The sequence below is a fragment of the Astyanax mexicanus genome, chromosome 22 (genome assembly GCF_023375975.1).
Source record: "Astyanax mexicanus isolate ESR-SI-001 chromosome 22, AstMex3_surface, whole genome shotgun sequence".
In the NCBI taxonomy this organism is placed as follows: Eukaryota; Metazoa; Chordata; class Actinopteri; order Characiformes; family Acestrorhamphidae; genus Astyanax; species Astyanax mexicanus.
In genome coordinates this window covers 25,450,214-25,463,807 of record NC_064429.1, presented here as the reverse complement: position 1 = coordinate 25,463,807, position 13,594 = coordinate 25,450,214, and the positions used below count along the sequence as shown (strand labels likewise).

The 13,594-nt window shown below is 38.1% G+C and overlaps 1 protein-coding gene across 1 annotated transcript; it reads left to right on the top strand.

The window, feature by feature from the left end:
• The first annotated feature begins 304 nt into the window (after positions 1–304).
• On the top strand, positions 305–13,388 carry nol6 (nucleolar protein 6 (RNA-associated)). Its single transcript, XM_007243909.4, has 26 exons — positions 305–489; positions 812–1,000; positions 1,140–1,256; positions 1,354–1,533; positions 1,653–1,821; positions 2,790–2,918; positions 3,038–3,201; positions 3,289–3,409; positions 4,348–4,406; positions 5,168–5,269; positions 5,494–5,609; positions 6,082–6,259; positions 6,953–7,075; positions 7,584–7,732; positions 7,835–7,910; positions 8,003–8,143; positions 8,787–8,904; positions 9,072–9,226; positions 9,359–9,522; positions 10,298–10,450; positions 10,551–10,648; positions 10,739–10,863; positions 11,003–11,092; positions 11,804–12,004; positions 12,814–12,915; positions 13,023–13,388. The coding sequence occupies exons 1-26, from the start codon at positions 445–447 to the stop codon at positions 13,170–13,172; spliced, it is 3,414 nt and encodes a 1,137-aa protein (XP_007243971.3). The 5' UTR covers positions 305–444; the 3' UTR covers positions 13,173–13,388.
• Positions 13,389–13,594: the final 206 nt, after the last annotated feature.

The following is a 13,594-nucleotide window of genomic DNA, read 5'->3' as shown; positions in this document are numbered from 1 at the left end:
ATTATTTATTTTAAATACTCTCTTTTTTGTAAACCTATATTAACATTGGATATTATTATACTAAAACATTTTGGAGACATATATATTAATACAGAAGTGTTGCGTAAATCTTTTACTGTAAACTATAGACTGTAAATAGGTATATAGAGTCTATGCTGTGAATAGACTTTTATTTTGGGTTTTGGAGAAGCTCTGCTGCGTTCTCACAGAAACTTGACTAGAAGGCGTTCCCAATATACATTTAGCCAATAGCAGACGAGCTACACTAGCTTCCAGCCAATCACGACGCAGGCGCGTCACACTCTGGGTTTGTATGTGGCACTGGGGCTCCATGTGAGTTTACAGTGCGGTGCTGGGGCTGCTGCTGGCTGAAGGAATAAAACTATAGTTCTTTGGATCCATGATTTATTTTCCGGGTGGTTTTGGAATCGTTTGCATTTTAAGATGAAGAGGAAACATTTGACTTCAACTGAAGACCTGGAAAATGAGGTTTGAGCTTCTTTTTTAATAAACAATGTGCAGAGGATTAAAGTTACTGTGGCTGAGACAAACTAGCTAACCAAGCTTATTTTATTTTGAATATTCCTGTTCTTTTTACTTATTAAGTAGTTAACTAACTATCAATAATAATTTTATGAAATATCCTAAATTTGTATTATGTTTTGTGTTTCTGGGCATTTTTCAGAGATTAGGTGTTTGTAACACATAAGGCATAAACATAGTTAATTTATGGTTCACAACTTTTTCTGTTCATAATTTGAATAATCTGAAATAATGTTTTCTGCTATTTATGTACTGTTCTCTCTTACAGGTGGATATACCAAATACTGCTCAGAGTGAAGATGATGTGGAAAGTTCAATGGAAGCCTCCAAGAAGGATAATGTTGTTCGTCCACTTAAATTGTCCAAAGGAGATCTGTACAAAGCTCCAACAGTTGAGGAGCTCAATCAGCTGAAGGAAGCAGAGAACCTGTTCCACTGTAGCTTGTTGAAAATGCAGGTCAGTAATCGGACAGTCTTGACATGCCCTACTGTAAAAGTACCTTTGTGATCCAGAATGTGTACTGAAAGACTGAATTAATGGATCACATCTAACATCTTAAGTTATCTATGGCTGATTTGCTGGGGTTGCTTTGCAGATGGAGGAGCTGCTGAAGGAGGTGGCACTGAGCGAACGCAGAAAGAAGCTGCTGGACTCATTTGTGGAAGAGATCACTGATCTCCTGCAGTCCGTTCCTGAAACTCCAGTGGTGGAGGTAATGAGACTTCTACTTCATCTAAGCTATTCACTTCTGTTAAGCAAATAACAAAATGAATTCCTTGCCTTGTGTTGCTTTCATATTTTTTTCCTAGTTAACAGACGTGTCTTGGTTGGAAGACTCTGCAATTGATGTACCGTTCACCATGGTTCCAGAAGTTAATGGCAAATTCCATATGGAGCCCCCTGCCTCTGTTGACTTGATCGGGAGTTATCCACTGGGCACCTGCATCAAACCTAGAGTTACTGTCGACCTGGCTGTCACAATTCCTCCAGTACGTTTTAGCTACAAATATTCTAAACCATGTAAAAAATATATATATATCTTATTATAAAGTGTTACATTTTATCACATCTCTTGGATGTATGGTTTACCTCCTTTTCTCCTTTGTAGAATGTCTTACACCCAATGGATGGCATAAACCAGAGATACCCACGAAAGAGGGCACTCTATCTGGCAGGCCTGGCACAGCACCTTGCTTCATCACCTGAAGTGGGCCCATTGCACTTTTCCTGCCTTCATGGCAACCGGCTCCGCCCAGTCCTGCTGGTGACACCTTCAGGTATGATGTTTATCTTCCTTTATATTTTCTAGTGGGCTTAAGTTAACAGTAGTCCACTGGCCCGGATGCAAGACCCAAACATTATTCTCAGTTTTCTGCTGCTCAGATTAGCTCCACAACATCAGGCAGGTCTTGTGGATTTTTTCTGGTATGCAGGGGTTCCTTGCTTAACAGCTATATGGGTCCAGACAGGCAATAAGCTGTCTACCTATATTACTGCTGCCTCCTCTTACCTTGGCCAGTCTAGCCTTGGTTTGCTTGTTTGTTTTTAACTGTTTCTTTAAACTCATTATTGTCTTTAAACTCATATATTTGTAGAATGTATAAGACTAATGCTTCTCATGGAGGAAGCACAGTAAAGACTTTTTAACACGACTAGCTGGATATTCCTCTCAAAAGGGTGTCTTTTAGCCCAAACAGGAAAGATCGGAACACAGCAGGTCTAAAAAAATTAAATAAAATAAAAAAACGCACAAAGCAGCAAATTCTGCAGACCACATTTAACCACCACAAAAGGTAGAGAACTAGTATTTAAAAGGCTAAAGAAATAAAGTTTCAAAAATGTACTTTCGAGTAGTGTATAAGCAGCCCTTTTCGATTGTGTTTCCTCTTTAAGCTAAACGGTGCAGTTCTGTTTGTCTCGAAAGGTTAATATGGTATTTAGCCTTGTATCTTGATTGGTACAGATGGACCCCTTTTTAACATGAATACCAATTGCCAAAACCAGATACTACAGGACGCTTTTAGAGGTCCATACTTTGAATGGTCAGATCTGTTGTTTCGGCACAAGGGGATCCACAGTACCTAATATTAGGCACAGGATGTGTTAATGGGATGGCTGGTTGGTTTATTAGATATTCCTTCTCAAATTGTCAGGAACAGAAGGATGGTAGAGGTCTCTAAGAGTGGAACTTTAGGCTGTTTTAGACCAATGTGTTTGAATTGTGCACAACTTTTATTACTTACAGGTAAGGACAGCAGCGTAACACTTCGAATTCACGCTATTCCTCCTCCGGACTTTCTCAAACCAAGCCGCTTCCACCCTCAGAAGAACAACATCCGGACAGATTGGTTTACTGGCATAAGCTCTGAACAAGGTAACAGTTTTCTAACATGTACTTTACCTTCCTAAACCCTTTCCTCACTGTGTGAAGACATTAAACAAACATGGCATCTTTTTTCATGTTTTTTTATTTATTTATTTATTTATTTTTAGAACGCACAGAGCCTTCAACTCCACATTATAACAGCACAGTACTGGGAGATCACCTCCCTCGCCCACACCTGCAGTTCCTTACTGCACACAGCGACCAGTGTCCTGCTTTCAGAGATGCTGTAGCTCTCCTCAAAGTGTGGCTGAGGCAGAGGGAGCTCGATCAGGTAAGTCTATTAAGTTTTTCAGAGGCTTAACCTTATATGCATTCAAATCCATTGTTCACACAAAGCCTATTTTATGTGATTCCACAGGGGACTGGGTGCTTTGGTGGATTTTTGGCTGCCATGCTGATGGCTTATCTTCTCTCCACTCACAAAGTGGGGAAAACAATGAATGCATACCAGCTGCTCAGAAATGCACTGCACTTCTTGGGTAAGAGCACACTTGGTGTATACATTCTTTAACCCTTGTGTGGTGTTCATATTTTTGTTACTCGTTTACTTTGTTTTTGTATTTAAATCAGCAAAATTAAGCAATTCTTAATTAGCAAGTAGTGTGTGTGTTTATCGAAAATGTGTTTTGATATGTGTTTTCACAAAAAATGAGCCAATGCCAATGAGTTTGAGTTAGAAAAAATATATTTTTAGTATCATTTCATGAAAAATTAAAACGGGTCCCACAGACCCGAACACCACACAAGGGTTAAATAAATAATATACATTAATGTAATATGCAAAAATGGCATCCCTGATTTTTTTTTTTTTTTTTTTTTTTCCCCCAAGAAATGTTTCTCTTAGAAAATGATTGTAATTACATGTTTTGTTATCTTAATTTCATTTGTTTGTATTGGAACAACCCAAAAAAACTTATATAATTTCATACAAAATTCCAAATATGGGCAAACAATTTTGACACTTTTTTTTTTTTTAGCAAAAAAATACTGAAATCGATCGCTTCCTCTAACAATCAACAAGCTTATTACATCTCTCAACATGTCTCTCTCAGCTCTCTGATACTGGACCCTACCTGAATGACCTGAAGTCCTTAATTTAATTTTCAGATTTCATGATGCCTTAAACACAGTCAAGGCAGCAAAACATTCCCAAAATACCTTTGATTCTCCACCCATGCATGAGTAATAAAACAGTTGAATCAAACAAGCAGTTTAATTTACTCTGGGATGAGTTTAAACAGTAATTGCTCAGAATAGGTTACAGCACAGCATCAGAAAGAGTATCATGGTTTGTTAAATAAACTTGTAGCACCCAAAATAGCAATGACGATTTTTGGGAAAATAAAAGGATTTTAAGGGTGCCTTATTGTGCAAAAAATATGATACTAATCTTTTTTTTTTCTCTCTCTTAACTTAGCTTCCACAGACCTGACTAAGAGTGGTATTACTCTGGCGAAAAACCCAGATTCAAAAGCGGTAAGCAGTAATTCAACTTTTCAATATTTTGAGTGTGCACAATGATTTTGTAATCATACAGTTTTTGTGTCCTTGATAATTGGTTTAAACTAATGATGTGTTAAACATGTAATTTTTATTTGTCTATATTTTTGTCGATTTGTATCACACCAGTTTTTGGTTATTTTACTGTAGTTAGAATGGTATATTGCAATAAAATAAACTATATTAATTTTATAGCACTTGCAACCTTGTGGAAATAATATTTATCCATTAAAGGAGAAATCTGGTGTGAAATTTTGAAACGTTTGTCGAAAATCCCACCTCAGTTCACACCCAGCATTCTGAAATACAGCGCTTTTAGACAATTCTCTCAATGGGCTTCCAATGATAGCAATAGGGGCATAGTATTGCCCATGCAAAGAAATTGCACCATTTAACAAGCATTACCAAACTCCCCAAGTGCAGACTACAAAATTAATTCTGTGGAAATATTAATGCATTTCATCTGGAATTATACCAATGAAGTTTAGAGCTACTTTGATCTTGTTAATGGTGAAAAAAATTGCCCTTTCTTTGCATGGACAATGCTATGCCCCTTTCACTAGCATTGTAAGCCTGTTGGGAACATCGGCTAAAAGTGCTGTATTTAAGAATGCTGGGGGTAAACCGGGGCCGGATATTCAACAAAAGTTTGTGCTTATCACGTTTCACTAAACCCAAGTCATTTCAACTTTAATACTTGTGCTCATAATTTGACATCTTTTTTTTTTTTTTTTTAGCCTTCTCTGCCTGAGTTCCACAGTGCTTTTCAAGTGGTCTTCGTGGATCCCTCTGGTCATCTTAATATGTGTGCAGACATGACTGCCTGCACCTACAAACAGGTCAGCATTACTGTTCAGGGACTGACTTATTGGTTCTCTGAACATACTGATGTTTTGTATATGTGCTTTTAAGGTTCTAACAAGTATGTGTGTGTTAGATCCAGCACATCGACATTAAACATATCCTACCACCTTAAGTGAGCATGTACAGTATTCTACCATAATATGAAGATGATGGTGATGAAATGATCCTAAACTACCAAACTATTTAATTTGATCCACAGATACAGTATGAGGCATCACAGTCTCTCCAGTTCTGGGATGATCCCACTCTAGACAGTTTCCAAGCTCTGCTTATGACCCCCAAACCTATGATCAGGACGTATGACAATGTCTATCAGTGAGTAACTTCAGCATACTATACATACTACACTAACATGCCAAAAGTAATGGGACAGCAGTACTTTAAATTAATCATGAAGTGTTCTTGTGTTATGATGGGCAGTGTGCTCATGGCAAGGTGACAAAGTACCGGAGTTTAAGCAAGGCTTAATAGAGGGTGCCGAATGGATTCAGGCATTTAAATTCCTTGATCCACAGTGATGCCTGTGTATGCCATGTCACAGCACAGTGAGTGGTAATGATGTTGACTGGCGTGTTAACGGTGAATTCACTTGCAGCCACAATCAATGCAGGAGGCCAAATGTCATAGCAACCAATTCAATTTTCTTGTCCTATTTTATGTCTGTCTTTTTGTAAGTGTACAGTACATGTAGAGGAAACTCGTATTATACTGTATAATCTCATGTTGTTTATATATAATGATATTGTGTAAGCTAAAGGTACAGTATGTGTCTCTCTCTCTCCCTCAGACTGAGTGACATGGTGAAGTTGCAAGCCTCCTGTAAGAAGCTCAGTCTCCTTGGAAGTTTAATGGACCACAGCGGGAACTATGTTCTGGCAGTGCTCCCTTTCATCCTGTCCCTCCTTCAACGAGGTCTTGGGCAGCGGATCCGTCTTCTGGTCCATTCGCTGCCTAAAGACCCTGAGGTAAATGTGCAATCACAAATATATGCTTATTGACTGATATTTTTTGCACTATAACCCTTTAATTTTTCAAAAATCATCAGTGCACCTTACAATCTGGTGCGCTTTATGTATGAATTTTTATGTATGAAGTGCAGCGTTATACAGGAGTTTCAGTTTAGTTCTTCAACACTGAGACTTTAGAGACTTTAGACTTTTAGAGAATTAGCATTAACCGCTAACCACGCTAAGCACTAGCTCTTTTGCCATTCAGAGATGAGCATATGGGATTGTAGTCTGCACATTTACCGTGTTAAAACAAGCTTGTGGCACAAACCACTAGCTGATACTGCCCTGGGTTACCTGAACACTTACCTGAATTCCTCGGGGCGGCATTAGCCGCTAACCATGGCTAGCCTTAGTGGAAATCTGGAAATCTTACTATAAAGTTTATTTATAGCTTACTATAAATAAACTGAAGTGCTTTACTCACCAAAATAAACAGTTTTCATGAGTGAAATCTATGTAGATTAGCATTCCGTTTTCATTTGACTTTAAAAGAAAGAATTACAGTTTTGTTAACTTAGCTTTACAGGTATAGGTTTTAAATAAATTAAATTAGTCTGCATGTCAAATTCATGGATGTAGTTCTTGTGCCTCATGTTGTTTCTTCCCAGTGGAATAACATTGCTTTTCTGTGATTTTGATTTTGAATAGTGGTCTGTGTATAGTGAGCCCCCAAAGCACAAGGACCAGCCACCACTGTCATTTGGCATGCTACTCAACCCTGAGCAATGCTTTTCTGTGCTGGAACGTGGACCCCCAGCAGATAGCCCTGAGGTAAAACTGATCACACGTCTCAAAACAGCTCTATTACAAACATTAATTCTGTTGCATCTCTTACAGAACAATTTGAAGTTTCATTATACAGTATTTTAAAGTGTAGGTAACAAAACAGCGTTTATAGACTTTGTACTGTGTGTTTGTCTGTTTAGTTCCCTGGTTGGGCAAATGCGTTTTCTGCTGCAATGCCGTAAGCCAATTAGAGACGATATGTTTGCATGTATGAATATTCATGAACAAGAGCTGAAATCCTGTCTTTCTTCAGAGACCAGTAATTCAGTGAAATTAAGCAGGGCTATAGAAAAACACCGGAAAACTTTTTCACAAAAAAACGGCTCACGTGGCATTCATTCATACTAGAGACCCCAACTAGACATTTTAAAATTAATGAAAAAACGAAGGAATGAGACATTTAAATGTGAATAAGCAGATGTCACAACACTGTAGTGGTACTTGTGGTTCAATTCCAGCTGTTTCTCTTTCTTTTTTTTTCTTCTTTAAATAGGCAGCTGAATTCCGGCAGCTGTGGGGCTCTCTTTCTGAGCTGCGACGCTTTCAGGACGGGGCGATCACAGAAGCAGTGCTGTGGCCTGGCTCATCCACTTGCGAGAAGAGAAAGATCCTGCTGAAGATCATCACCCACCTTCTGGAACTGTACGCCCACATCCCCATAAGAGCATCATAAGAAGAAAAAAAATACTGTGCATTGCAGTAATTATCTCTCTTTCTTTCTGTTTATCTGTCTCTTCTTTGTAGTCATGCAGATATTCCCAATTCAAGCGTCCTCTTTGTGGGAGGACGGGTACATGAGGTCATTAAGTTAAGAAAAGAAGTATGTATTATCTGTTTGGTATATTATGTCTTTTATGTTTCTCTTTCATAATTATAAGTCTATAATTATATGTGAATTTTGCTGTTGATCAGATAAAGAGTACTGGAGAAGAGGAGAGCCTGAAGGTGGTCCAGTCATTTGATGACCTGAGCAGAAAGCTGTGGCAGTTGGAAGGTCTACCTTTGTCCATCACTTCAGTGCAGGGAGCCCACCCGGCCCTCAGATACACTCAGGTCAGCTTTTTCCTATGAAACTCTTTTCACTGCATGGTAACTACACTACTCAACTCAGCTCATTTTTTGGTAGATGGTACTTAGTAAACAAAAAATATAGCTGGTTATCTGCTGGTGATATTTCTTAAGATTATTTTTAGAGGAAGAATTCAGTTATGTCTCAAGCAGATATGCAGTATTTTAGGCACTATAAGACACACTATCAATGAATGTCTATTTTCTGGTCTATTTTCATACATAAGGTGCACTGGATATAAGTAACTAAGTTAAATAAAGCTAAGCTAAGTAAACAAAGCAATTCTTAAAAGTTAAATGAGCGCTGGATGTTAATCTACACAGATTTCTCTCCTGAAAGAAGTTTATTCGGTTAAGTGAAGCGCGTCAGTTTATTTACAGTTCTCTTAGAGTTCCAGATTTCCACTAAGGCTGGGTGCAGCAGCATTAGCGGCTAACTGCTAGCGCATCAGCATTAGGAGAGGCAGGATGGTCATTCTGCCAACATATTGCCAACCATCTAGGCTGCCCGTATGTGTACCAAACTTGCCTAATGGAAAAGCAAATAGAGTATCGTTCAAAAAGTGTCAATTGTCTGCTAATGTTAGCCACTGGTCATTAAAATAAAATGTGTGTTGTGTCCTTTTAGGTGTTCCCTCCTGAACCAGCCAAGTTGGAAAGTTCCTTTTTTAAGAAGGAAAAGACTTTAAATGCTTTACTTCCTCAAGATTGGAAGGCTTGTCCACACTATATAACTCCTGTTAAAGGTAATCCAGTGACATTTCTACTCATTTTTCAACACTGCGTATTTATTTACTTATTTATTAAGTTAGTTATTTTCCTTTTTATTCTCTGCTTGAAAAAGTAGGGACATTATATAGAGTACATCGTTATGAAAAATGGTGGTCATTTTTGTTTCTTACTTCATTACCAGTTATTTGTCATATGGAGGGGAGTGGAAAGTGGCCCAATGAGCGATTGGCAATCCGCCATATTAAAGCAGCGTTCCACCTTCGCCTCGGAGAGCTGCTCAAACAGCAGCATGACTACATGTGCCAAGCCACACCTGCACATCTGGATGTGTGGAAGGTAGAGTTTAGTTTAGTCATTTTAGAGAAAAGGTCTTGGTTAAGGTTTGTCTGTAGTATTTCTTTTTTTTTTTTTGTGGGAAAAGTGACCCGTTTCTGATAGAAATTGAGCATTGATTTTGTTGGATTTCAGGATGGACTGCTGTTCCGGATCCAGGTAGCATACCACAGAGAACCGCAGGTGCTGAGAGAAAAAGTGACCCCAGAAGGTTTGCTGATCGTGAGGGACAACCCAGAGGCGCAGGCACTGGAAGTCGAGACCCAGCACAAACCCTTCCTCACCAGCACCTTACATGGGTACATAAATGTTTACACACAAAAACACGCACACTGTTACTGTACCTGCAGTTGTGCCATGTCTATCAGGGTTAATACTATGGCTGGGGTGACTCATAGACTTAATTGACATCATCAGTTATGGAAACTTAATTTGCAGTATGTGCATTAGTACGTCACAAAGATGGCCATGACCACTGAAATCTGTGTCCCAAACTGCAGACTATCACAGTAAATAATGTGTTAAGAATTAAGGTGCACCACCATTAGATGTGTTAAATAATGTAAAGTATAGAAGTGGTTTGTGGTTTAGGAATTAACCTTGGATTTCTATAGAGGCCGAGCTCTGCTACAGGTGTACATAAGGATTTAAATGCATGTATCCTAGGGTGCTACATTGTAGTTTCACCCTATATAAAAAAGTAATTTCTGCAAGTTTGATTTTGCTCTTATTCACAACGGTATCTCGTCTCTTTTGATGTGTGTATCCTGAAAATTCAAAACCAAGGACATTTTCTAAATATTGATACCAATTTCATAATTAAATCAGGGTTTGAGGGTGCTGGGTGGTCCAGTGGTCTAATGCGCTGCCACTATGAACGGGAGGTCGCAGGTTCAAATCACGTTCATGTAGCTTGCCATCAGCTGTCGGCACCCAGAGGGAGCACAACTGGCCCTGCTCCCTCTGGGTGGGTAGATGTCGCTCTCTCCCCATCACACTCAAAGGTGGCATCAGGTGGCTTTCTTGTTTGGATAATTAAGTAATATTTCTTTAAATTGCGTTTTTATCTCTCAGTTTACAGCAGCAACATCCCTGCTTTGGTGCAGTGTGTCGCCTGGCTAAACGGTGGCTTGGTGCACAGCTGTTTATGGGAGAAATAGGAGAAGATGCAGTAGATCTGCTGGTGGCCTTCCTCTTCCTTCAGCCTGCACCCTTCACTCCACCCAGGTAATGTAGACTACCTGTCTCTTCAGTCTTTCTTTTTTTTTTCTTTTTTCTTTTTAGCCTTATTTAAAGATATAGATTTCAATGTTCTGCTTGTCCTTAGTTCTCTGCAGGTTGGTCTCCTTCGCTTCCTCCACCTGCTCTCCTCCTTCGACTGGAGGATCAACCCTCTGGTGGTCAACCTCAATGGCAAACTCACAGGTCAGCGATATTCCAAAGGCTCTTGGCTCTTGTGTTTACTGTACTGTGTTTTTGTTTTTCTAAAATAATATCTTCCTTTAATTTCTGCAGCTTCCGATTGTACTGAAATCAAGAATCACTTCATAGCATCGAGGGAGTCTCTTCCTGTGATGTTTATCGCCACTCCCAATGACCACAAGGCCTCAATCTGGACCAAGACAGGCCCCTCAGTACCGGTAAGTGAAGAGCATACACTAATAGGCCAGATAACATTCTGCTTTAACAAGGCTTTTTGCCATGTCGTGTATTTAATCAGTTATGAGGTTGAGATCTGATCTTGGTTGATTTTTTTTTTATTGATTTTTCTTTTTATAGGTGCTTCAGCGCATGGTGACTGTTGCAGCAGAAAGCTTGCATGTCCTGGAGGCCCAGTTCGCTCAGCCCAGCCAAAATCATGACATTCGGGTTGGTGCTTTTGTTTAGGGTGCTGACATTTTATTTTTTTTATTTTTTATTGCTGAGGATTAGCATTTATAATAGGGATGGGGAAAAACATCAGTTAATTTATATTAAAGTAGTAGTTCAACAATATTAGATTAGAATAAAATGTATCAATATCGAATATGCATTCTTTTTAACCCAAATAAAAAATAGAAATAAATAATTTATTAAAATATATATATTAATTTCTGAGCTCTTAAAACTTTATGAATATGGACTTGTTTTCTTTGTATTATTTGATGTCTGAAAGGTCTGCATCTTTTTTGTTATTTTAGCCATTTCTCATTTTCTGCAAATAAATGCTCTATATGGCAATATTTTTATTTGGAAATTATCTGTAGTTTTTAGAATAAAACAGCAATGTTTATTTTACTCAAACATATAGCTGTAAATAGAAAATTCAGATAAAGTGATTCAGAAACTGATGTTTTTGCTGTATATTTAGTTCTCTGACTAATGTTAATGTGAAAATCCCCCTATAGCTTTGTAAATTGTTTAATTGGCTGTGTATTTAATATAAATTGTATATATGGTTTGAATTATTGTTTTGGCTTGTGTTAATTTGAGATTTCATTATGTTTGGGGATCATTGTAATCTTATCAGAATCTGTCATCACAGATATTTACAGCCTGAATTTACAAAGGTTTTCTGTATTTGTTGTTTTTTTGTTATAGGTGGTTTTCCGCCCTCCTTTAGAGGCCTACGATGTTCTCATTCACCTCAAAACTAAACAAGTCCCTCTTGCAGCCCAGGCTGTGGACCCCAGTCCCATTACATTTCCCAGGGGTATCAGTAAAGGTGAAGGTGGCAGTTTGGGGGGAGCTTTCCCTGTCATGGATTTTGATCCAGTGAAGCTGTATCTGTCTGAGCTCAGGGTAGGTTTATCTGCTGTCTATCACTTTACATCACTTTACACACTGCTTTTGTTTTCTTCTGTGCCTGACAGCTTCATCCACCGCTGTGGTATGGAGCTGCACTGCTGCTGCATTTACTACCACTGCCAAAGCTCCCAGTGCTGTTGGAGTGATAAAGGAGAATAAGCCTGTTTATAATTTAAGATGGGTGAAGTGTATTTTTATAGTTTTAAATGTATTAAAACTGTTAGATTACAGTAAAACATATTATTTACAATAAAACAAAATTTAGTCTGTTTAAAAATAATAGACAAGACCAGTATTCTAAAATGTAAAATTATATTTATTGAGTATAATTAAAAAAAATAACGATCAGTAAGAGTAGAGAGCATAATGGTTCTGTTCTGCAAAGTAGTGTTTTTTTTAACAAACCATTTAAGAAGTGATAATGAAAAAAATTAAATTAAAATCGTTACTTAATTTCAAGTAACAACACCCAGGGAACTACCTGAAGGTATTGTATGTGTGTGTATAAACAATAAAGGTGCACAGGTAGTTTACCAAAAAATAAAGTTCTTAGTGTCTCATTTTAAATTTCAGGGCCCTCAGAATTCTATCAAGTGTGTAGCTACTTTTAGCTTGTTAATGGTGTAAAAATTGTGATTTCTTTCTAGACCATTTCACACTGAAGTTTTCCTTTAAATGGGCCATTAGTTGTAACAGGTTGTGAGCCCTTTTCTCAAATCATTGTCAAGTTAAAAGGTGAATTTGTATTGTTTTATTTGTGGATTTCTCAGATAATGACTACAGTGTTTTGCCATGTTTTCTAGGATGCATTTGGAGATCTGGCTCTGTTTTTCTATGACCCGTTTGGAGGAAAGGTGATTGCAGTGCTGTGGAAGCCTAAAGCGTTCGAGCAACAGCCCTTCAAGGTTAGTTTTAAAAATGCAGTTGATTTTGATTTGTGAATCATCATGAAGATTAAAGTAAAAATCCTCCTAATTAATGAACCTAAACTGAATTTAACGTCTTCTTTCAGACTTCTCTGATGAACGGCAGGAAAGTGGAGGTGGTCAATGAAGTGGCCACTACCGCTCCTAATGTAGAGGCCATCGTGGAGGACTTCCGAATCATGGGGGAGGGGCTGGTGGAAAATGTGGAACCAAGGACAGAGAAATGGGTGGTTTGAGTGCAGCCTAGAAATGTCTCTTGTTGGATGTGTGGCTGTGTGCCAATGCTATATTTGTTTTTTTTTTATTATTTGTTTTCAAATTGTATTTGAATTAATGTATATTTCAAATGGATTATTGAGGAAAAGTGGAAAGAAATGGTCATAAAACATGTGGAATGTTTTTTTGTTTTTGAAGAAAAGAAAATTGTCAATTAATAATTATTCTAATGAGAATATTGTGTGTGTGGGTGGATTTTTAAATTTTTATTGTTCCTTATTTAACCCTTTCAGACCCTATGTTCATTACAATGGATGCCACGTAGTTTTTTTTTTGTTGTTGCTCATAACAGTAAATGAGGCCTGTTGTCCATCAGAATAGACCATGAACCACCCAATGAAAAAGTTTACCAGCAGTGATGTCTTAGTAACGCGTTACTCTA

What these genes read in the sequence shown, in the direction of transcription:
- nol6 (XM_007243909.4), top strand. Translation starts at nt 445, where the DNA reads ATGAAGAGGAAACATTTGACTTCAACTGAAGACCTGGAAAATGAG. An exon ending in CTGAAGACCTGGAAAATGAG is followed by an intron (nt 490 to 811) that starts GTTTGAGCTTCT and finishes TCTCTCTTACAG; the next exon opens with GTGGATATACCAAATACTGC. An exon ending in CTATATAACTCCTGTTAAAG is followed by an intron (nt 8,905 to 9,071) that starts GTAATCCAGTGA and finishes CTTCATTACCAG; the next exon opens with TTATTTGTCATATGGAGGGG.